The following is a 25,647-nucleotide window of genomic DNA, read 5'->3' as shown; positions in this document are numbered from 1 at the left end:
AAGTCATTGTGCAAGGAGGGAGAGTGATGTGGAGTTTCATAGATCATAGAAGAAGGATCTGAACAGTGTACCATAATTGGATAGTACTTCCTACACATAGCAGGCACTTAATAAATGTTTATTAATTGATCAATTTGATTATTGTATTACCAACAGGCATACTGATAGAACTTTACACAAAAAAAGTCCATGATGCCATGGTCCTCTTTGAGAATGAAGGACAAACAACAACCTATGAGAGTAGGAGCTGCACCACCAGGAACCCAACTGGCCACTTCCACCTGGGCAACACAGCTCCTTCCTTTTACCTTCCCTTCCCTTTTATTCTTCTCCTTCTGTCCATACAGGGTATAACATGTAAAGGCTCAATTCTTCTTCTTCTTCTTCTTCTTCTTCTTCTCTAGGTAAAAAAGACCATTTTTTCCCTTGTTACCTAGCCTTAATCACTGAATGTGCCTTACCTCAATAAAACAGAGTGTATTCCAGGCTTTGGGAACAGCCTGGACAGAAGATGGAATGCCAAGAGAATACAATTAAGAGTCAAGCCAGCCTGCACTTATTAAGCACCTACTATATGCCAGTTGCTGTGCTAAGTGCAAGGCATATAAAGACAGGCAAAAACATTCCCTACTCTTAAGCTCAAAATGGTTAAAAAAAATAAAAGTGATAAGTTTGTTTTGTATGTATTCTTTCTCCCCCACAAAATTATAGTGCATTAAAAAAAATCCCAAACTTGCTTTTCATGTGCTAAAAAGTACCTTCAATGGCAGTTAAATAAAGGAGCAGATTAAGAAGCATAAATCCAGGAAAAATAGACTGAATTTACTGTCTGTTAACATTAGCTGTGATATGATACTGGCTCATTTGCACATGGCTTATTATATTGTTTTTTCCCGGGGTAATTCTTGCCCAAACTAGTACAAATATGAATATAAAGATAAAGACCAGTTCATTCTATTCAATTGACCACAATTCGTTTCTGTTGGAGTACAAATTTAAAAAACAAACCAACCAGCATCCAAGACAGTAATTTAAAATAAAATTAGCTTTTCATAAAAGTGCAACTAAAACACACCTCTCTGCTAGTAAACAGGAAGCATAGTGATATACATATATATGTGTACACACACACACACACACACACACACACACAGTGTATACACTGCAATACATAATATGTTTGCTGCTTTCCCTAGAGAATCTTTAAAACTCCCCCGGCTCCACCCCCGTCCCACATGAAAATGAGACATTCCACTACTAGCTCCACCCCCATCGACCCCGGGAATAGATTGGTCCGCGCAGCTCCCGTGACGTCACGAGACGCCTGGGCCAATCAGAGGAGCCGTCGCGGAAATTTCAAACGCGTTGGCAGCCGGTAGTTCTAGGCAGTTCAATTCCTGTTTCCCGTCGTCGTCGGTATGGCGGACGAAGGCGCTGTCACCGTCTGCGTTCGAGTGCGGCCTCTCATTAGCAGGTGGGCCCGCTAGAGATCGGGATCCCCGCAGCGGGGGTGGGGCCGGGGGCAGAATCGGCGTCTGGGCCCGTCGGCTTTCACATTCACCGCATAGGGGAGCCTAGCGTGGGGCAGCAAGGGCGGCTAGTGGCCGCTCCCTCTTCCCTCGTCTGCTTCTTACCTCCTCTCCGACCCTTTCTCCTTCTCCTTCTCCTTCCCTTCCCGCTCTTGCCAGTGCCTTCCCTCCGAGACCCCTCCAGTTTACCCTGTCTGCGTCTTGTGTGCACAGTTGTTTGCATGTTGTCCCTTCCCTACCCCGTTAGACTGTGAGCTCATTAAGGGTAGGGACTCCGATTTGGCTTTCTTGTTTGTTTGCCATTCTTTGTATTCCCAGAACATCTCAGGGTGTCTGGCGCACAATAAGTGCTTGTTGACTTGACTTTCCTCTCCAAGCTTCTAATAAAAGTCAATATGAAGTTTCCCATTTGATATCCCCCACATCCACCTTGTGGAGTAGGTACTGTTGTTATCCTCGTTTTACAGATGAGCAAACTGAGGCTAAGGGAGTGGATAGAACACGGCACAGCTTCTCCAAGGAATTTTAGAGATCATTTTGCTGTTCAGTCGCTTTCAGTCCTGTCTGACTTTTGGTGAGCCCATTTGGGTTTTTCTTGGCAGTTATTGGAGTGCTTTGCTATTTTTCCTTCTCCAGTGCATTTTACAGATGAGGAGACTGAGGCACACAGCATTAAGTGACTTGCCCAGTGTCATAGAGCTCGTAAGTGTGGGAGGTCAGATTTGAACTCAGGAAGAGGAGTCTGCCTGACTCCATGCCCAGTACTTGATCTATCCACTACATCACCCCACTGCCTTAGAGATCATAGGATCACAGGTAAAGTTAGGAGGGTCTTTACTGACCATCTGATCCAGCACTCCTCCCCTGTTTTACTGAAAAGAAAAAAAGCAAGAGAAGGAAAATCTGTGGCTCTGGTGTTGTAGGGTCTCTGAGATAGGTAGCTCCCTTCCAGCTCTGAAATTATCCTTCAGTCCCATGAGTAGCCCAATGTCACACAGATATCGAGGGCCTCAAAGTCTTCAGATCTAGATTCTTTACTCACACAGACTTTCATCCTAATGATCAAGGTCAAGCTCCTAATTTTACAGAGGATGAAACTGGGGCCCAGAGGAAGAAAGATGACTTAAAGTTATTACACAGAGTTAGCAGCCAAGCCATGAGGACTTGATGTGTAATAGATTCTGCTTCAGCCCCTTCACTCTGGGTGTATCTGTTTCAAGTGTGTTTCTTGTAAACAACATTGTTGAATTCGAGTTTCTGATCCATTCTGCAATCCCCTTCTGTTTTATTCAAGTTCACAGTTACGATTGCTGTGTACTTCCTTCCATCCTATTTTTTACCCTGTGTATACTACACTCTCTCTCTCTCTCTCCCTCTTTCCCTCCCCCCACTTCCTCTCCCCCTCCCCCCACTTCCTCTTCCCCTCTTTTCGCCAGTCCTACCTCAAAAATGTTTTGCTTCTGATCACCACCTCTCCCAGTCTGCCCTCACTTTTATCAGTCTCCCTTCACTTCATTTCCCTTTTTCCACTCCTAATTCCCTATAGGATAAGATAGATAATGGTGTATGTATGTTATGTCCTCTTTGAGACAATTCTGACGATAGTAAGATTCAAGCATTGCCCACCCTCTATCTTCCTCTCCACTGTAGTGGAGATAATGTGAGATAATTTACCCCATTCTCCCTTGCCCCTTCTCCCAAGTGCATCTTGCTTTCTCACCCCTTAATTGTATTTTTTTTTACCACCTCCTGCAGTCTGCCCTCACTTTTATTAGTTCCCTCCCCAGGTCCCCACTTCTTTTCTCCCTTCCCCTTCTCATTCCCTGTAGGGTAAGATAGATTTCTATACCCAACTGAATTATTCCCTCTTTAAGCCAATTCTGTTGGGGTTTTTTTGTTGTTGCTGGGTTTTTTTTTGTTTTTGTTTTTGGTGAGGCAATCAGGGTTAAGTGACTTGCCCAAGGTCACACAGCTAGTACGTGTCAAGTGTTTGGTCTGAGGCCGGATTTGAACTCAGGTCCTCCTGACTTCAGGGCCAGTGCTCTATCCACTGCGCCACCTAGCTGCCCTTTTAAGCCAATTCTGATGAGAATAGAATTCAAGCACTGCCCATCACCACCCTCCATCTTCCTCTCCACTGTAAAAACCCTTTAGTGCCTCTTTCATGTGAGGTAATTTACCCCATTTTACCTCTGTCTTCCACTGCTTTCTCACCCCTCGATATTATTTTTTTGGATATCATCCCATCATAGTCAATTCACATACACCCTCTGTCTAGCCTAAGTGCCCTAGTAATAAAGTTCTTTAGAGTTACAAGTATCATCTTTCCATGTCAGAATGTAAATAGTTTCTTTTTTAATTCTTTATGATTTCTCTGTCTTGTTTACCTTTCTCTTCTCTTGAGTCTTGTATTTGAAAGTCAGATTTTCTATTCAGCTCTGGTCTTTTTGTCAGGAATGCTTTTTTGTTGTTCAGCCATTTCTTAGTCATGTCCAACTCTTCATGACCTCATTTTTGAGGTTTTCTTGGCAAAGAAACCTCTGTAATAGTTTACCATTTCCTTCTCCAACTCATTTTACATTTGAGGAACTGAGGCAAACAGGATTGAGTGACATGCTTAAGGACACACAACTAGGAAGTGTCTGAGGCCAGATTTGAACTCAGGAAGATGGGTCTTCCTGACTCCAGGCCATATCACCTATATCCTCTATGTCCACTATTATCACCTAGCTGCCCTCAGGGATGCTTGAAAGTCTTCTTTTTTATTTAATGTCTATTTTTTTTCTCCTGAAGCATTGTGCTCAGTTTTGCTGGGTCGATAATTCTTGGTTGTCATTCTAGCTCCTTTGCCCTCTAGAATATCGTATTCTAAGCTGCTAAATCCTGTGTTTTCCTCACTGTAGCTTCACCATATTTGAATTGTTTCTTTTGGGCTGCTTGCAATATTTTCTCCTTGACCTCAGAGTTCTGGAATTTGGCTATAATATTCCTGGGAGTTTTTATTTTGAGATCTTTTTCAAGAGGTTATCAGTGGATTCAGTTCCTATTTTACTCTCTGGTTCTAGGATATCAGGGCAGTTTTCCTTGATAATTTCTTGAAAGATAAGGTTTAGACTCTGTTTTTGATCATGGCTTTCAGAAGTTCCATAATTCTTAAAGTATATCACTCTGTTGTATTTCCAGGTCATTTTTTTTCCTGATGAAATATTTCACATCTTCTTCTATTTTTTTCATTCTTTTGATTCTGTTTTATTGTTTCTTGATCACCCAGAGTCATTAGCTTCCACTTGCCCCATTCTAATTTTTAAGGAATTATTTTCTTCAGCTAGCTTTTGTACCTCTTTTTCCGTTTGGCCAATTCTCCTTTTTATGGAATTCTTCTCTTTAGTGGATTTTTGTGTCTTTTTAAAAATTATTTGCCTTATTCTCTTTCATACAGTATTATTTTCTTAAGTATTTTTTGGGCCTCCTTTACTAAGCTATTGACTCTGTTTTCATAGTTTTCTTGCATCACTCTTGTTTCTGTTCCCAATTTTTCTTCTACTTCTCTTATTTGATTTTTTTTTTTTTTGGCTAGGCAGTGGGGTTAAGTGACTTGCCCAGGGTCACATAGCTAGTAAGTATTATGTGTCTGAGGTCGGATTTGAACTCAGGTCCTCCTGAATCCAAGGCCGGTGATCTATCCACTGCGCCACCTAGCTGCCCCTCTCTTATTTGATTTTTAAAACCTTTTTGAGGTGTTCTAGGAGTTCTTCTAGTGTGTGAGACCAATTCACATTTTTCTTTGAATCTTTGCATGTAGGTGCTTTGAATTCATTATCTTCATCTGAGTGTGTGTTTTGATCTTTCTTATCACCATAATAACTTTCCATGGTCAGGTTCTTTTGTTGTTGTTGTTTGCACATTTTTCTAGCCTATTTCTTGACTTTTAACTTGATGTTAAAATTGGGCTAGTTTTCACCTATGAATTACTTTAAAGCTAATATGGCTTAAGTGGGTTTATGCATTGGATGGAGTGGACATTGTCCAAAATTTCAGGCTTTTTGCTGCTGTTTTCAGAGCTAGTTCTAGGGGTCATTTATTCTGTGGTGGTGTGATCTAAGAAGAGGTGTGATAACTTTTCTCTTGACCTGTGTTCTGGTCTGTCGGCCCTAAAATTGTGAGGAGGGACACCTCCCCCCCCGCCACCCTGGGACTGTGACTCAGGACCAAGTATGGGTAATGCAGCAGAGTCCTGCACCCATTGCCAGCGAAGGCCCCCTGCAATCTCTTTTTGACCAGTTGTTGGACCTCCTTAGCCTCCAGAAGGTACTCGTGCCAATTCAGTCTCTCCCAACTGTCTTTCCAGGCTCTCGGCCTGTACTGAACTGTGCTCCACTCTCACCCCAGCGAGAGAGACCTTTCCTACTGACCTTCTAAGTTGCCTTAGACTGGAAAATTGTTTTACTTCATCCTTTTGAGAGTTTTGCTGCTCCAGAGTTTGTTTTAAGGCGTTATTTTAAAGTTTTTGGAGGACAATTTAGGAGAGCTCAGGGGAATCCCCGCCTTTATTCCAGCTTCTTGGCTCTTCTCCCACCCACTCCCCAGCAAAAGAATAAAACCCAAGTTCCCTGACTCTTAACCAGGTTCTCTTTCAAACAGCACTTATTTATGAAAAAGTGATTGAAACTCTAGGTATCAAAGTTGACCTTTGCCAATGGATTTCTCTCTTTTCCCTTCATCCTCCAAACTAATACTACTTATTTGGTGGGTTCAAGTTTTATCCCACTTTTAAGACGTCCAGCCTTTTACAAGATGCCTTTCTCAGCCCACCTTATTGCTAGTGCCTTCTCTCTGACATTCTGTCTAATTACCCTGTATACATCTTGTCACCTGCACTGGAAGATGATCTCTGTGAAAGCAGTGACTGGTTTTTGCATTTCTTTGTATCTCCAGCTCTTAGCACAGTATACAGTAAATGCATAATAAATGCTTGTTGACTTACTGTGTGGAGGATGAGCGTGTATGGGGAGAAACTAGAAGTGGGGAGATCAATTAGGAGGCCATCATAATAGCCTAGGCCATGAGGCAGCTGGGTGGGACAGTGGATAGAGCAATAGAGTCAGGAAAGCCTAAGTTCAGATCAGGTCTCAGACATGTAACTAGCTGTGTGACCCTGGGCACAGGGTATGTTTGTCTGCCTCAGTTTCCTCACCTGTAAAAGAGGGACAATGATTGCACCTACCTTCCAAGGTGATGATGAAGATAAAATGAAATATTGTTTGTAAAGTGCTTAGCAAACCTTAAAGCACTATATTAAGAAAGAAAAAAAAGAAAGAAATCAAAGAAAAAGACATAAGGACCCAAATAAAGGTAGTGGCAAAGATGTGAAAATATTTGGCCATTCCTTGGGTGTATGGAGTGAGTGAGAGTGAAGAGCTGAGAATGATACAATGGCACAGAATTTATTTTTGACCCCGGGTGGTTGGAAGAATGGTGGTAACCTTGACAGAAATAGTGAAGTTTAAAAAGGGGGTGAATTTTAGAGGGGAAATCAAGTAGTAATTTCTCTGTCAAAACCCCATTCTCTTTATTCTATACTACTCATTGCATGGAGGAGAGCAAAGAGCCCCCTTCCTCCTCTCCCCAGGCCACAAGGTGATCAGGGGCAGAATATGTGTGTGGGGGAGGGGGATTCCCAAACTATAGTTATTATCTTTCCCCAAACCTTTGCCTCTTCCAAACTTCCTTATTTCTGTCAAAGACACCACCATCCTTCTGTTCTCCTAGGGTCATAACTTCAGCAATATACTGGATTCCTCCTAACTTGGCGGCCTCCCCCATGTATATCCAATAAGTTGCCACATCTTGCTGTTTCTGTCTTCACAATATGTGTGAGGGTGTGGGGGGATAGTCCTAATGACAACTTTGGCTGGGGTCATTCAGGTGAGGGTTGTTATAACAGTCCTGAGGGGCCCATGCCATCCCAGAAACAGAAAGTTTGGAAGCTTATACAACAGAGGGAAAGGGCAGAGTGGCAGGTGTTGGCTGGTAATGGCTGGTAATGAGTGAAGAGTGTCAGACACTTGACACTTACTATGTGACCCTGGGCACGTCACTTAACCCCTAAGGTCTTTGTAGACCTTAAAGCACTATGGAAATGTGCACTGAGATGGGAATAATTATAATAAATGAGGACTTTTTCTTTTAGAGAACAAGACCTTGGTGATGCTGCACAACTTCACTGGAAGACTGAAGACAGACTGATTTCTCAGATTGATGGAACAAGATCCTTTAGTTTCGGTAAGATTTTTAAGGAATTTCTAAGAGTCCATTTATTTAGCTTTAAAAAACACTGACATGTGATGATGTATGTGAATACTGGATTGAGCGTTAAAGAACAGATTCCCTAGATTTCTGTATTGTAGTTCACTGAAAACAGGAAATGTGTAAATGTTAATCTGCTTGATGTGACTTAGTTGTGGCCCTAAGAGTTGAGTAAGAAACTTTGATCTGAAATATTTGTGTACTGCTGTTGTTGTTCTGTAAGTAAAGCTGACATTTAGTCTGTCCTCTACCATTTGACTTCTACTTTTGTGTCCATTCTTTTAAATACTTCTGGAGAAAGTGATTAAATTGGCCTGAATGGGTCCACTACAAATCCACTCACCTCCCTCAGTTGGGGCTTTCAAGGGAAACTGCTCTCACTATGGGTAGCAATGATCTCTTAGTTGGCAGGATGGTCTTTTCTCAATTGTAATCCTTCTTGACCTGTTTGCTTCATTTGACACTGTTAGCCACCCTCTTCTCCTGCATACTTGATTGTCTCTGACTTTTCTGTGGCATCACTCAGTCCTGGTTCACCATCTCCCTCCATACCTTCTCTCTCTGTAATCTCACCAGCTCCTGTAGTTTGATTGTCACCTATATGTAGGTGACTCCAAGACAGCTATGTCTAGGCTCAATCTTTCCCTGGACTTCTGGTCCCTGATCGCCAATTGCCTATTGGCCATTTGAAACTGGATGTCTCAGAGACATCTTAAACTCAACATTTCCCAAACTGTGGTCATTATCTTTCCCCACACCTTCACCTCTTCCAAACTTCCCTCAAAGACACCACCATCCTTCTACTCTCCCAGGGTCATAACTTCAGCAATATACTGGATTTCTCCTAACTTGGTGCCCCCATCCACCCTATATATGTCCAATAAGTTGCCACATCTTGCTGTTTCTATCTTCACAATGTCTCTTACTTCCTTACACCATGCCGGGCACATAGTAAATGTTAAGTAAATATAGCTGATTGAGACTGAAGCAAAGGAGGAGAAGATGGGTGAAGCTCTAGAACTGCATGAGCTATGGAGGGGAGGGAAAGATGGATGATCTCAACTTTAGAGGTCAAATGTTCTACTGAGCAGGGAAGAAGTTTTAGAATATCCACTGTAGGGTGTCATAGCCATGAATAAAGGAATTACAGGATGATGGATTGGTAACTGGAAGAGACTTTAGAAGGCATCTAGTCCATATGAGGAAAATAAAGCCCAGAGAGATAGTAAATAGCAAAACTAGAGTCAGCATAACCTGAGAATTTTTCCATTCTTACGGTATCTTCCCTTTCCCTCAGATATCTCATAAAAGGAATGTTTCCGTGTTTTCCAAACTGGCTTTCAGCATGAATTTCTTCTTTGTCTACTTGGTCTGGTCCAGGCTACTCTTTTTGTCTTTATCTTTTTAAATGCTCTTTGAACTTACTCATGAAGCACGTTTGACACTGAAGTGTTCAGGTTCAAATATGTTCCCAGGAATTAGTAATGAAAACAGACCCACGTGAAAACACTGGCAAATTTGTTTGATTGTCCATCTGTTTGTTTCATCTGTGAATTATCTGGGGGCTTAGTTGGATATCATACCAAAGTTCCTGTAAATTTTGTTTTTATGTTCACTTTGCAAAAGCCCCCCAAAAAACAGGGATCCCCCCAGTGTCAGCAAAGCACCTTGAACATAGTTGAATTGCTTTTTTTTATGTAAGTCAGAGATATGATCTCACTATTTATGTCACAAATTGGGCAGTAAAACTCAAGTCCAACCATTGAGATTCAGATTGTAAATTATCATTCAAAGAGTCTTCCTAGGGGCAGGTAGGTGGTACAGTGGGTAGAGCTCTGGCCCTGAAGTCAGGAGGACCTGAGTTCAAATTCAGCCTCAGACACTTATTAGCTGTGTGACCCTGGGCAAGTCACTTAACCCTGATTACCTTCAAAAATAAAGGAAAAAACAAAACAAATCAAAGAGCCTTGCTCAACAGAACAAAGGCTCTATCATGTATATCAATATCAATTGTAGCTGAGTCTGAAGGAAGCCAGGAAGTAAAAATGTGGAGTGAGAGCATTTCAGGCATGGGGAACAAGCTGAATGTGGCTGGAGTCAGTGTCTTGTGGGAGGGACAGCAAGGAGGCCAGGGTCACTGGATCCCAGAGTACATGAGATGAAGGCCTAGAGGTCAGGGTTGGGAGACGCATGTTATGAAGGGTTTTGAATGCCAAACAGGTTGTTATATTTGATCCTGGAAGTGAAACTCTACCTCTGAAGTTTATTAAGTGAAAAAGTAAGGCATGATATGGTGAGGTCTACACTTTAGGAAGATTAATTTGACAGATGAATGGAGGATAGATTGGAGTGGGAAGAGGCTTGCGTCAGGGAGACCAACCAGAAGACTATTGCCATTGTCCAGGTGTGAGGCGGTGAGGGCCTGCACCAAGATGGTAGCCTTATCAGAGAAGGGGTACATAGGAAAAATGTTATGGATTGACAAGTTGAGAGGAGTTGGCCCTTTTTAAAGGTAGTTATGTTGAAGCAAGTGAAGTGAGTCATTCCACATTGTGTTTTAAGGGATCAGATCCATGAAAAATTAATAAATCTTCATTCATTAAGCATTTGCTAAGAGGGATTATTGGTCACCATTGATTTCCCTTTACCAGTCAGTGATCCAAAATTACAAGAAAAGTTTGAGGATTTCTGTACATTTCCACGAGACTTTAAAAGTGTTAATAATAACTCACAATTCTATGTAGATTTAAGGTTTCCAAAATGTTTCTGTACATATCATCTCAGTTACTAGGTACAGTTAGTATCTTCACTTTTCAGATGAGGAAAATAAAGCTGAGAGGTGAAATGACTTGTCTCGGGTCTCCCAGAATGGAAATATCTGAGGTAGAATTTGAACTCAGGTCTTCTGGATTCCAAATCCAACATTTAATCCACTGTGCCCCCTTGCTTGTCTGCAACTACGTATCTTACATCAGAGGTGTCAAACATGTGGGCCCTCAGCACTACTAAGTGTGTCCTGAACCAGATTCAAGTGTAGTTCCTATGTGATTTTGACATGTTACTATGTTAATTTTCTTAAAAATAGAAATATATAAATGGGTGTGGTTTTCTAAGACAATTTGTAGCCTCCAGGGATCCTTATGTGTGGTATGCTGTCATCTGATTATCCTTGACCCAATTTGGAGTTTTCTTGGTAAAGACACTGGAATGCTTTGCCATTTCCTTCTCCAGCTTATTTTACTGGTGAGGTAACAGAGGCGAACAAGGTTAAGTGACTTGCCCAGGGTCACACATCTAATAGGTGTTTGAGGCCACATTTGAACTCAGATCTCCCTGACTCCAGTCCTGGTGCTCTATCCACTGCACCATCTCGCTGCCCATGTATGGTTTAGTGGCCTCTATTTCTGTGTTGAACTTGACACCACTGCCTTCCATTAAAGTTGCCAGTCAAGGACAGTATTTGTATAACAAAACAAGTCAAGGATAATAGTAGCTAATAATTATATAGGGCTTGCTATGTGCCAGGCAACATAAGTGCTTTACAATTATTATTTCATTGAATCCTCACAATAACCTAGGAGGTGGGTGCTATTATTTTCCCTATTTTACAGTTAAGGAGACTGAGTCAAACAGATTAAATGACCTGCACAGGGTCACACAGCTAGTAAGTATCTGAGGCTCGATTTGAATTCAGGTCTTCCTGACTTCAGGCCCAGAACTTTAACCACTGTGCCTCCCAGCTCCATTTGTAAGGTTAAATCATGAGAGATTAGCAATATGGACCCTCCGTAACTTTAGGATCATCGAAAGGTGGTGCAGTTTACAGAAAATCCAAGCATTTGCAAAACTGTTGCAACTAAGTTATTTGAATAATCTGTAATATTACCAGCCTCTTGTTTATTGAGTTGAATAGTATTCTAGTCAGTTGGCACCTAGTGTGATCCACAGACCACATTAGTGGGCTCATGTGTGAAGGAAAAGAGGAATTGATTTCACATGGCAGGACCCGAGTTTGATTCCTGGTTCTGCCTTTTACCACCTGTATGATCTTGGGCAAATCATTCTCCTCCCCTATAACATAAGGGTGTAGACTTAATGTCCAACATCCCTCCCAGCTCGTATATCTTTGATTCCATGACCTTGTTTTAGCTATGGCATTAAAATAATTGATTCTACTTTTAAGACTTTAATATTCTACTTCTTCACCTATCCTATAATACTGTAACCTGGGAATGCCAAACACTTGGCCTGGAACACTCCCTAACCAAATTAAGATGTAACTGGAAATATTTAATAAAAGAAATATACAGTAACATAATTATTATTACATTTTAACTAAGTCAACATGAGGCCCACACTGATCCCTATGTATAATGCAGTGGTCTCCATTTCTTTTGAGTTTGACATCACTTTTGTAAACATTGTAAACATTGTAAACGTTGACTTACAGGGCAGCATCTATTATACTAACTCTTGTCTACTTCTCTTTAGATCGTGTGTTTCATTCCAATGAAACTACGGAAAAGGTATATGAAGAAATAGCAGTGCCAATTATACGTTCTGCCATACAGGGCTATAATGGTAAGGTTTTGGTGTATGCCGTCTGAACTTTGTAATTGCCTTCGTTTATTTAATAATTATTTCTTAAGTGACTATTTTGAGCCTCAGACATTTAGATGAGGGTTTTTGTTCCTTTTCCCAGGTACCATATTTGCATATGGACAGACTGCTTCAGGAAAAACCTATACGATGATGGGTTCAGCAGATGGTTTGGGTGTAATACCCAAAGCAATTAATGATATTTTCATAAAGATTAAGGAGGTAAGTTACCTAGCTAAATTAGCAAAAGATCAAGGACGTAGATAGTGTTAAGAGGATAATAATCCTCACTCTTTACTGAACAGAAAAACTATATCATAATGTATTTCATTTATAGCTGTTTTATGTCAGTGCTGACCCAGAGCAGAAAGAGCATAGATTCACATTTTTCTTTTCTTCCCTGTCCCTTCCTGAACAAGAGTTCAGCAAAAATCAACACAACCATTCAATGAAAATCAATTAACTGCATGGAATTTATAATAAAGAGTATTACATATCTTACTAGTTTTGCATTGTTTGCTACATATCCTTTCTATCAGTAAAATTTGTAATAAATGTGCATGTGTATGCATACTTTTTTCTTTTTTTTTTTGAGAGCCGGTTGTTAAACATTTACCAGCACATGACTAGGGGTAGCCATCAGCTGTAGAGAAAGCAGCAGATATGGATTTCAACTTGTAGTCTTAGGTTCCTGATGCACTGAAAGGTTAAGTGATTGGCCCAGGGTCTCACAGCCAGGATATATCAAAGGTAGTGCTTGAAAACAGGTCTTCCTGACATTGAGAATTGTTTTCTATCCACTATGCCGTGCCTGCCTCCATAAATACAAAATAAAATATAAGGAATGAATTGGTGGGTGGGGAAAGTGGCAGCAGTAGCTGTGTCATCTTGGCCAAGTCACTTCAGCCGAATAAACTGGATTCCTCATCTGTATAATGGGGATGATAACGCTTGAATGTCATGCATGATAAAGATCAAATAAAATAATGTATGTGAAAGCTGATTATAAGTTGTGAAGTCTGTTAACCAATAATTAAAACTCCATGGGATAAGGGTAATAACCTGATTTATTACGAGACAAAGGCACATGCATGTGGGAACTCTTTATGCTAAAGAATTCAGCCCCTGGGACAGAGCTCTGGATATTTATGGGGAACATTTCAGATAGGTAATCCCTTCCCAAATAGGAGTGACATGGGAGGAGGAATTGAGCAGTAGGGAGGGGAAAGGACTAATCCTCTCTCAAAGGGAAGGAGAAAGGTAGAGGAAAGGAAGGGGGAACATGACTAAGGAGGATGGCAAAAGCAGCATTCTTTTACCTTGGGAACGGCTAGACTGTGAAGATAGGATGATATGCCTATCTACAAGGGTCCCAGCTGCACAAACAGGTTATCAGCCTGGCTTAGGCTGGCCAGAGCCGGGATTCTAGCTGACTTGGCTTCAAGGGCACTGAGAGTTTAATAGAGTTCAGTCACCAAAGATCACTGTTAAGTTACCTTCGTCTCTGGAAAACAGGGCAACTCAAGAAAACAAATTCAGGGAGCCCCTTAACAAGTGGTACACAGATGTGCAGCATAGAATTAATCATTAGGTGATTGTGCAGCTATTCACCTATTTCACAAATATACCTTCTTTACTCCCTTTTAAATAAATTTATAAATGTAATGTTTCTATAATATAAAAGTTGTGAATGAATAGCCCATAGTGTTTTGTAGAAAATGGCCTGTCTTATCCTCATGAATGCACAGGAACAGTCAATATTAGATTCTCTTCTCTGAATGCTTTCTGATAGCGTTTTCTAAATTTTTTTTTCCCTTCTAGATTCCTGAAAGGGAATTTCTTTTACGTGTATCCTATATGGAAATATATAATGAAACCATAACAGATTTACTCTGTGACACCAGGAAAATGAAACCTTTAGAAATTCGGGAAGATTTCAATGTAAGTGACTTGCAGTTATATTTTTCAGCCTTTCACATTCCACTTTATTTTGTATGTCACTATATTTTGTCTCTCTAAAAAAAGAATCCCTTAAAAATTTATGAAATACTAGAAGTTTTAGCATTTGGTTGGAAGACCTAGAGATGAGAGCATTATATCTGGATTTACATAGCTTGTTGTATTTAGTCAGGTTTGGGTCATAGTCTGGTACAATAATTTCTTTTCATCTTTGCTATCTATCCTATCCCATCATTTTAGAATGCAACTGTTTACTTTCCATTTCAATGAATTTAATATGACAAATGTAATTATTTTCCTCTCCTTTTTCATTGGAGGATTTCAGTATTACACCTCTCCAACTAATCTCCCTATGATTTAAATTTGTTATAGAGAAATGTGTATGTAGCTGATCTCACAGAAGAGGTGGTTTCTACACCAGACCTGGCTTTACAGTGGATCAAGAAAGGAGAGAGTAAGACTTCTCACTGTATTCTTTAAAAAATTTTCAATGAAATTAATCTCTTTACAATGTGATTTTTTTTTATAAGTTCAGTGTTTTATACAGCTTTTTACATGAAATAAATTTATTGCAGTATTTCTGTGACTTCATTACTTTCAGCTGAAATATGAATAATTTTTCAGGAAACAGGCACTATGGGAAAACAAAAATGAATCAGAGAAGTAGTCGTTCCCATACAATTTTCAGAATGGTAGGTAGTCCTTTCTCTTCTTTTTTTTTCCCTTCAACTTTCCAATTAAGGGTACATTGATTTTCCTGCAACTTACCTTTTCTACCTAGATATTGGAAAGTAGAGAAAAGGGTGACCCTTCTAACTGTGATGGAGCTGTCATGGTGTCTCATTTGGTAAGTCCCTCTTAATAACGATACTTTTCCATACAAGGCAAAACAGTAGAATTAACTTTTTTCTCTGACAATTCTCTTCATTATAAATGTAGTTAAATTTTTTTAAAACAATAGATAACTTTGCATATGAAATTACTGTGTCAGTGACATTTGAATAATAGGTGAAATTTTATAGAAAAATACTGTGTGAATATAACTCCTTGAGCTACTTCCTTAAATATCAGTACCCTCATTACCTGTGCCTTTGTAGCTTCATTATTTTGTCTTTGATTCACAAATGTGGTTAGGAAGGGATCATACCTTAAGCTCTTATCAGCTGACATCTTATAATTAATTAATTAATTGTTTGCCAGCTCTTAAGAATTCCATGCAGAATAACATGAATCTGGTAGTGGGGAGGAAAACAAGGAACATTGGAAAGGAAGTTGGAAGGATGCTAAAGACAGATGTCACCTTCTAACCTTTGTCTTAGAGCTGGGTCTGAATATAACTCACCCCAAATCCAGGCTATGGATCCCTGAACTTCTTAAAGTTTCCAGCTACCTTTCAGAAACACCACAGTTGAGAATCATTGATCTTATCTATAGTTTTTTTAATATAAGTTACACTTAAATAATAATTTCTAAGCACTTGGGAATCTCCACAAAAGATAGACCCATACCTCAGTAAATTTTCTTATGCAAAGATTTCACTAACATCTTTCTAATCACTTAGATTTATAGTCTAAATCATCCTTAACTCCCAACTCACCCTCAGCCCATATCCAATCAAATGCCAAATCTTGTCAGTTCTGCCTTCCGACATCTCTGGGTTTTCAGTAATCCAAATTAGAGGCAGCCAGTGGTGCAGTGGATTGAGTGCTGGGCATGGAGTCAGGAAGACTTGAATCTGAGATTCAGTCTCAAACACTTAGAAGATGTGTATGACCTTGGGCAAGTCAGAATTTATTTATAGATATATTTTATTCCCACTTGTAAGTGGTAAGCTCAAAGCTAAGGATCATTTCTTAGTAGATGCTCAAATATTTGGACTGAACTGAATTGGATAGAAAGGTTGAGGTTACCTAGCATAACCTCCCACCCACTTGTAGGACTTATTTCTGTAGCATCAATGACAGATGATCCAGCTTCTGTTTAAACTCCCTTGGCAGTTCATTACTTCACAGCAGATGATTATTGAAACTCTTCTCTGTTTTCTCCAATGCTAGCCTCTCATCATACATTGCTGTTTGTTTTATTTATCTGTTTCTTTCTCTTTGTCCCTTTCCTTAAGCATGTGCTTCTCTCTCCCTTCTGTACCCTGCCACCATTTTGTTTCTCTATTCTTTCCCTAAGTGGGTAGATCTGTCTCCTCCCAGAATTTCCACTACTCTACTTATTACTAATGACTACAGCATGCCCCAATCGCCTATTGGCAATCTCCAGTTGCCTCTTGGGCATTTCTTTTTGGATATTCCCAACTCAGCATGTCTAAAACCAAGCTCAGCTCTTCTGAGCCCACCTTCCCAAACGCTGAGAGTAACCTCCACATTCTCTGTCATAGAGCCCAGATCTTCTTGGATTCCCTTATCCTCTCTTTCCAATTACTTACAAAATGCTATGTGTCCTCATTGCCGTAGCTGCTACCTCAGGCATTCATCATCTCATACTCTTTGACTGTAACAGTCTCTTGGTTGGCTTCCTTTGCTCCAGTCTCTTCCCTGGCCTATTGATCCATCTCACATGCTATTGTTTGTCTAATGTTACTTAGATGACAATCTCTGCTCAAGAATTTCCAGCAATAAACTCTTCTGCTGGCTAATCGAAACTAAACTAAAATTTGAAAACCGTAATATTGTGGGTTTGTCTTTTGTTTGATGCCAGTCAGATGTGAAATGTGTCTAGGTTTTTTAAAAGTTTACAGATGTCTACTTGTTACAAATACAGCTTTAAAGACAAATATTATTTGTGTGGATATTACAGATATTGGATTGTGGATAAACATATGCTGGATATGCTTACTGTGTACCTAATGTATACACTGAATGCAGGGTGTGTCTCTAGTGCCATGTTAGGCATGGCAGTATGGGTTCAAATGAGAGACAAGTGTATTTCGGCCACTGTGAAAAAAGGGGGTCTGAGCCGAATCTTTTGAGCCAGGAGATCCAGTTTTCCTGACCTCACCTGGGCTTGAGATGACTTGTCCAAAAGAAAATAGGAGAGAGAGAGAGAGATAGTTACACTGTAGAAATTAGTTGGTGAAGTTTATTTTATTTTTCATATTTAAAAGATTTTTAACTTTCCTCAAAATTTAATTTCCTTTATTTTCCACTGAATTTGCAGAATCTGGTTGATCTTGCAGGCAGTGAAAGAGCCAGTCAGACAGGATCCGAAGGTAAAAAAAAAATCCATGAAATATTTTTGTGTTATGTTTTTATGATGTTTCTTTCCAGTATGAATTTGCTCATGTTCTCTAAGTCAGCCTCAAACTGAAATAGAAATAGGGCCCACTAAAGTGTACGTAACTGTACATCAGATCCTATGGACTGCACATAGAGTTAGCAAACCACATGTTAACAGTTTCTATGTTCTTAGATGTTTTATTTATTTTTTTTTTGTTAAATATTTCCCAATTATGTTTTAGTTTGGTTCAGATTGCAGTTGGAAGCAATGTGGGCCATAATGAGGGCCAGAGATTTGACGCCCCTGCTCTAAGTTATATGTCCTTCTGAAGTGCCTTCCAACATTTTTGACATTAATGTGGGTTTCTTTCCCTTATGAATTCTGACAGTAAGATGTGTTTTCTTTTGAAGGATCTTATCACAATTCTTTGAGAAGCCATGGTCAGGGTCATCATAATGCTACAATGAAGCATCAGAGTTGAACCTCCACAGAATCCTTCTCTGATGCCTCATTGTGTTATGGAGGTAGGGACTCTGTACTTGAAAAGGCAAATCATAAGCTGTTGCAAGACCTACTGTCATAGAAAGGTATAGTGGGATGTTCCTGACCCCAGAATGAGTCTGCTCGCTGAGGACCAAACTTATCACTAGGAGGTTGTCTGTGGCAACCCATGAGACAAAGGGAGGAGAAATAGCCTCCAGTTCTGTGCAGATTCATTCATCCACTGTGATGGTGGTAAGCAGTAGGAAGAAGCCAAGAATTATACTGTTGTCAAACTATCTATAAATATTAACTGAATCATCAAGAGACTGAATCATCTCTCCACAGTGACTTCTCAAAATAAATAAGAACAAAAACAAAAGGAAGTTACAACTGAATGGAAGAATATTTCACAGGTTGTCCTCAAAAAGACAAAGAAAGGAGTTTGCCAGGTTGGGTTTCATATGCTCCCCATGAGTAGTAAATGTTTCATTAGATTCATCTTGTAAGGTTCATGTTGAACATGAGCAAAAAGACCTCTGTGGGGAGCAGCTAGGTGGTGCAGTGGATAGAGCACCGGCCCTGGAGTCAGGAGGATCTGAGTTCAAATCTGGCCTCAGACATATAATATTTCCTAGCTGTGTGACTGTGGGCAAATATCTTAACCCCCAATTGCCTCACAAAAAAAAAAAAGGCATTGATGAAAAAAATGTAATAAAAGAAGTAAAAAAAAAAAGTTAAAAAAAAATGCTGTGAAGGTGACTACAACTTACTGTAGCAGTAATAATAAAGATGAATAATAATAGTAGCTAGCATCTACATAACAATTTAATGTTTGCAAAATACTTTACAAATAATATCTCATTTGATCCTCACAATAATCCTGAAAAAGGTACTATTATTGTCCCCATTTTACAACCATGAAACTGAGGAAGCAAAGGTTGAGTGACTTGCCCAGAATCACACAGCTAGTTAAGTGTATACATATATACACACACACATTTTTTTCTAATTGTAGGAGTTCGACTCAAAGAAGGCTGCAATATTAATAGGAGCTTGTTTATATTGGGACAAGTGATCAAGAAGCTTAGTGATGGACAAGCTGGGTAAGCTTATATCCTTACATATATACTTATGGATGTCTAAGCATCTGAATGGGGTGAAAGGGTACCACTCAAATGTAAAAGTCTTGATGACTCAGTGAACTTAGTTTCTTACATATATGACTGAACTTAGTGCCCCAATTTATCAGATTATAAAGAAGTGATGATTTTAGCCTACTCATGTTGCTTGTGGGATGTTAATAAAAATAGAGATAACTTTCCTAGTTGTGTGACATGTGATATAACATTGTAAAGATAAAGATGGTTCTTAAGCTTAAAAATTATGTAGTTATATTAATGCTTAAGGAACAACCTTTATTTTTATAAGTACTCTTTCATTGAACATGTAAAAGTTACTAATTTTTTTCTCCCCCACACCATTTTTCATCGCAAGAGGTTTCATAAACTATCGAGATAGCAAATTGACTCGAATTCTCCAGAATTCTTTGGGAGGAAATGCAAAAACACTTATTATCTGCACTATCACTCCAGTGTCTTTTGATGAAACACTTAGTACTCTCCAAGTAAGTAGATTTTATTTTTTACTTTGTAAAAAAACAAAATTACTATTGGAAGTCTTTTTTAGGAAAAGAAGTAATACCGAGATTAAACAATTCAATTCAGTCAACATTTAGTAAGCACCTACTATGTGCCAGGCACCATGCTAGGCACTGAGGATACAAATCAGAAAAAGAAAGTCTCTGCCTTCAGGGAGCTTACAATCTAATGGGAGAAGACAAGACACAAAAGAAAGTGGAAAGCAGTAGTGGGGGATAAGTGGGCAACTGTCCAGGTCTAAGTGGCAAGTTGGCATCATGTTCTGTGGAGTCTAAGCCAAACAGAGCTACTGATGGAAAATTGAGAGTTGGTTTCATTGTTAGAATAAAAATTTCACATCAATCAAGTTAACATGCTTTCCATTAAATATTGTTGAACAAATGCTATGGGAGTCTCTACTCCATACTTGATGTGACTAGGAACGACATGGAATACAAAGATTTTTTTTTTTTTGGGTGAGGCAATCGGGGTTAAGTGACTTGCCCAGGGTCATACAGGTAGTAAGTGTCAAGGTTCTGGTCTAAGATCAGATTTGAACTCAGGTCCTCCTGACTCCAGGGCTGGTGCTCTATCCACTGCGCCACCTAGCTGCCCCGAATACAAAGATTTCTAAGACACAGTCTGGGCTCTTCTCTAGTGGGGAATATAAGGCACGCTCAGAAAACTAGAAAGTAATGCAATAAGAGGGTGCATGAGTACTTAAATGGTACAGACAACAAATATATATAAGTAAAAGATTGAGGTGTCACTTCTAGCTGTTATGTTAAAGGTGAACTTATTCTTTGGAGAAGAGTTGCTATTTTTAGTTGGGCTTTACTGATCAAAATAGTGTGGAAAAAATTCAAGGAGAAAAAAATAGAATCAGCTGAGGTAGGAAAGCACGCAGTATGTTCAGGATTCAGTGAATAGACCAGTTTGTGTAAAGCATAAAATATGTGTGTGTGGTACAGGGAAATCAAAGGAGAAGCAATAGGAATGATCAGTATAAAACTAGGGAGTACCTTGCATGACAGTGGAAGAGAAAAGGAGCCATCCAGAGAGAGGAGTGTCAGGATTGTATCATGTCCCAGAAGCCAAGGAAGCCGAAGGCCATCCCTTCCTTGGCTAACAGTGTTAGACATAGTAGGGAGGTTGAGGAGTCTGCCTACTGAGGGAAAAGGCTTCATTGACAGTTTTAGTAGAGGTGGTAAGGGCCACAGCCATGTTTCAGAGAGTTAAGAGAGTATATGGTGAGGAATTGAAAGCTGTATTCTGGCTGGAAAACTGAAGAGGAGTTGGAAAAAAATAGAATCTCATGATGATAATCAAAGGGAATTCACTTGAGTGGCTCTACAGTTCTACGTGCAGAGTAAATGTGAAGATGTGCCAGGATATTACATATTTGTGACAGTACTTATGAAGGTTTATGGATACAAAATGAAACTTGACTCTGGTTGTAGTATGTCAGTAAAGATCATTTTCATCATATATTTTTCACATCATTGATTGTTAAAAGCTATTGCTATCACCTTGACTTCTTGGAAAATTATCATGGTAATTCACTCCTTGTTGCTTGCAAGCTGTTGGTATATGAATGTGCTGCCTGGCTCCTTCATGGAGAAGTAATAGGGGTGGGAAAGGAAAGGAAAGGAAGCATTTGGATTTGAGATGGAATTATTGGTTGTTGGGAGCTGATTCCATGTGCAGAGGGAAGGGAGAGATGGAGATGATGCCAAAGTTTCAAACTGAGATGAGAGGCAGTCAAGAGGATTAGCCTGGTTGAAAGGGGCAGGTTTGGGAGAAGAATCTCGTACATTTGGTTATCACAACTGCTGAAGTCAAGTAACTTGGCATTTCCCTTTTCATAAGTGTATCCCTCATGTTGATTAATGGATTATTAGCTATGTCTATTTGAGATATGGTGGCTTTTATACCCGTTACATTCCTGCTGATATTGTGTTTATTTAGAATTCCTATATTTATGTGCTGCAGTGATTATTTCTAGGATGAGATTTGGCCTAGATACTTTAGCAGCAATAAAAGGGCAGTTGTGTGAAGGCCTGCTCTTTCCTTGGCATAAGACAACAGAGATTGAAATGGGTGTGGAAGTTTCCTGAGATGCCCAAGCAAAGTCAAACTTCTCTAGATTACATCTTGTCATACGTATCTTGAAATTAATATTTGATGTTCTAGAAAATTATTGACAGCAGGTGCAGGTTACAGTTACAGGACTGAATTGATCAGGATATATATTTACTGGTTCATTTTTTCCCCATGTATTTAATTAAATGCTTATAATTGTTAATGTTCTTTTTTTTTTCCCACTTTCAGTTTGCCAGCACTGCTAAATATATGAAAAATACACCTCATGTTAATGAGGTATTGGATGACGAAGCTCTCTTGAAAAGATATCGGAAGGAAATAATAGATTTGAAAAAACAACTAGAGGAGGTATGTGAACCATGTAGGATAATGGTAAACTGAGTGATGATTTGTCTTAGTACAGAAAAGAGCTTGATCCAGGATGAAAATAATGAAATATACTTTAAAAAGAGTCAATAAACTAAGTTTACAACAATGTATTAGATGTATTTCCTTTTAGGGATTTATTTCCCCCAAGAGATACAATTTTGAAAATTTATTTTATTTTATTTTTCATTTGCAAATGGCTTAGTTTCTCTGTATACACTGATTTAAGGTCTTCAGACCTTCTAACCAGGAGATGGGTGGTGACCACAGAAAATGGGCCTGAAATACTTACTTGCTGCATCTTTTTACTGGACTTTGGTGTGTGTTTTTTTTTAATCTCTTCCTCTCCTGTTAACAAAGTCTCAGCAGTATGTAACATAACCATACTAATTCCTGTTCTATTTTGTTTCATGAATATATTCATTTATATGTATGTTATATATATCACACACACACACATATATATTTGTTTAAAAAATGATTTTGTTCCCACTGTGTACAGATCACTGTATTAAGTGCTTCTGAAGAGGAAAAAGTAGGGATAAGACATAATTGCTGCTCTAATGGAGCTTATTGTCTAGTGGGGGATAAAATGGCAACAGAGATATCATTAATGTTGTAATTAGTAAACAATTAGTTTATAGTTGGTAAACAAAATATTGTGAAGGTCTGAGAGGAGGAAGCCCCTATTCAGGAAGAGGGAGAGTGAGGAATGCTTCCTGGAGGATGTGATGATTGAATATGGACATTGAAGATATATGGAACTCTGAGCAAAAGTAAGGATGTCGAGGAGTCTTTGAGGGACAGGAAGCTGTCCAATTTTGCTGGAATATAGATTGCCTGACAATAGGGATAATAGTATAAAAGTGATGAGGTAGGCTGATGTCAGATACTGGAAGACCATGTCAAAGATTTTAAGCTTCATTAAGTAGGTAAAGGGACAGCTAGATGACACAGTGGATAGAGTGCTGGGCCTGAAGTCAAATCAGTCTCATCTTCCTGAATTCAAATCCAGCCTCGAACACTTACTAGCTGTGTGATGCAGGGCAAGACATTTAACTCCGTTTGCCTCAGTTTCTCATCTGTAAAAAATGAGCTGGAGAAGGCAATGTCAAACCACTCTAGTATCTTTGCCAAGAAAACCCCAAATGAAGTCCTGAAGAGTTGGGCACCACTGAGATGACTGAACAACAACAACAGAAATGAAAAGGAGCAGGACCACTAAAGATTTTTTGTTTCTGTTTTGTTTTGTTTTTTGTTTTGTTTTTGCTAGGCACTGGGGTTAAGTGACTTGCCCAGGTTCACACAGCTAGTAAGTGTCAAGTGTCTGAGGCCTGATTTGAATTCTTGACTCCAGGGCTAGTGCTGTATCCACTATACCATGTGCTGTCCCGCCACTAAAAATCTTTGAACTTGACAGGCATTCACTGAATAAGCATTTATTAAGTACTTAACTATATTTACATTTCTCTGTCAACGAATGCCATCAATAGATTTATTACCAAGGAAGATTATGCCAAAAATGGTATAAAGGACAGATTAGAAGAAGAAAAAGTGAATGCTGGAAAATATTTTAGGAGGCTATTGCAATAGACCAGGTAGGTAGGTCTATAAGGACGTATAAGAAATGGCTTAGTTGGGTCATGAAATAGAGGGATAACTGTGGACCACTCGTTGGTTTCATTTGTGCCTATTCAATGTCAAGAAATCTAGATTAGGGCCCTCAGTATCTTTGGGGAATTTCTGGGGAAGATTGATGAGAAGATGTAAACAAGAATCACAAGAAGGCCTGGATGGATTTTTATTGGCACCATTGGAGAGAATACCCTTGTTAGTGAGGTCACAAATCTATTGATGTATCATGTTGTTTAATGAATTGAATTGAACTCAAAAGTTTCTTTGACACAACTCCTCACCCCTCCATATGAGCCAGCCATTGTATAGTCTAACATATCACTTACGTCTAACATATCAAGGGACAAAATTCTTTTTTTTCTTTTTTTTATTAATTTATTTTGATTTATCAGCAATTACTTCCATGAGCTTTTAAGTTCTAAAATTTTTCTCCCCCTCCCTCCTCTCCTGCTTTCACAAGACAGCATGCAATCTGATATAGGCTATACAAATGTATTCCTATTAAACGTATTTTCCTATTAGTGATGTTGTAAGGAAGAATTAGAACCAATGGGGGGAACCACTAGAAAGAGGAAACAAAACAAAACAGAAGAAAAAAATAGCAAATAGTATGCTTCAATCTGCATTCAAACTCCATAGTTATTTCTTTGGATGTGGATAGTATTTTCCATTATGAGACCTTTGGAGATGTCTTAGATCCTTGCATTGCTGAGAAGGGCTGAATCTATCAAAGTTTTAGTCATTGCACAACGTGGCTGTTACTGAGTACAACATTCTCCTGGTTCTGCTCACTCCACTCAGCATCAGTCTATGCAGGTCTTTCCAGGTTTTTCTGAAGTCTGCCTGTTCATCATTTCTTATAGTAAAATAGTATTCCCTTCCATTCATATACCACAGCTTGTTCAGCCATTCGCCAATTGATGGGTATTCCCTCAATTTCCAATTCTTGGCCACAACAAGAAGAGCTACTATAAATATTTTTGTACCTGTGGGTCTTTTTCCCATTTTTATGATCTCTTTGGAATACAGCCCTAGAAGCTGGGTCAAAAGGTATGCACATTTTTATAGCCCTGTGGGCACAGTTCCAAATTGCTCTCCAAAATGGGTGGATCATTCCACAACTCCACCAACAATGCATTAGTGTTCCAAATTTAGGGGACAACGTTCTGACAAGATTGTTCCAAGTCCAGATCACTTGACCGATACCTTGTTCCCAGCCCTACACTACTCCTTTTAAAATTACTTAATCAGCTTATTGCTCATTCATGTGGGAAGCCACACACATTTATAGTACTAGCTTGGCCCAAAAATGAGCCAGAAAAACCTTCAAAATCCTCCTAGTTGTTATTCATTAAAATAGTTATACTTAAACTCAGTATGATGATCTGGCCTATTTTACTTATGACCAAGAACAGAGTTTAGAATAGGTTATATAAAACCAAAATTCTGTCAGGATACTCTTCCATGGTAGACCCTTCTTTGACCTTCTTTTGTACTCCTATCACTGTGCTATAAAGAGCTGGACTATTCTTTTGTCTTTATCCTAATTATAGGCATTTACTTCCATCTACTATATGTATCTTTTCAAAATCTGAATTTGTAGATTGGTTCTCATTGTAGTCACCTAGTAGTGTTAACTCCTTTGTCCTGTTCGTCAGCGTAATTTGTGTCGTACACTTTTATTCTTGAAATTTTTCCATAGCTGTTGATTGGTCTGGCTTTCACTAGAAAATTTTAAGCCAGTGGTTTCCGCCTCTCATTTCATCTACTGCTTTGTTTTGGGGAGAAAAAGAGTATCAGTA

The 25,647-nt window shown here is 39.3% G+C and overlaps 1 protein-coding gene across 3 annotated transcripts in view; it reads left to right on the top strand.

The window, feature by feature from the left end:
• Positions 1-1,390: 1,390 nt before the first annotated feature.
• CENPE (centromere protein E) overlaps positions 1,391-25,647 on the top strand; it is an 89,626-nt gene continuing 65,369 nt past the window's right edge. For all 3 annotated transcript variants that reach the window (XM_027837558.1, XM_027837559.1, XM_027837557.1), the window contains exons 1-12: positions 1,391-1,474; positions 7,720-7,811; positions 12,327-12,416; positions 12,538-12,656; positions 14,256-14,375; positions 14,766-14,847; positions 15,018-15,085; positions 15,175-15,240; positions 17,562-17,613; positions 19,120-19,207; positions 19,599-19,728; positions 22,073-22,192. In XM_027837558.1, coding sequence (XP_027693359.1) covers positions 1,419-1,474; positions 7,720-7,811; positions 12,327-12,416; positions 12,538-12,656; positions 14,256-14,375; positions 14,766-14,847; positions 15,018-15,085; positions 15,175-15,240; positions 17,562-17,613; positions 19,120-19,207; positions 19,599-19,728; positions 22,073-22,192 — 1,083 coding nt within the window. In that variant the 5' untranslated portion in view covers positions 1,391-1,418. The remainder of the gene's footprint in view (positions 1,475-7,719; positions 7,812-12,326; positions 12,417-12,537; positions 12,657-14,255; positions 14,376-14,765; positions 14,848-15,017; positions 15,086-15,174; positions 15,241-17,561; positions 17,614-19,119; positions 19,208-19,598; positions 19,729-22,072; positions 22,193-25,647) is intronic.

The sequence above is a fragment of the Vombatus ursinus genome, unplaced genomic scaffold (genome assembly GCF_900497805.2).
Source record: "Vombatus ursinus unplaced genomic scaffold, bare-nosed wombat genome assembly UNPS02014821.1, whole genome shotgun sequence".
Taxonomy (NCBI): domain Eukaryota; kingdom Metazoa; phylum Chordata; class Mammalia; order Diprotodontia; family Vombatidae; genus Vombatus; species Vombatus ursinus.
The sequence above is the reverse complement of the archived record's forward strand: the minus strand, read 5'-3'. Positions and strand labels throughout refer to the sequence as shown.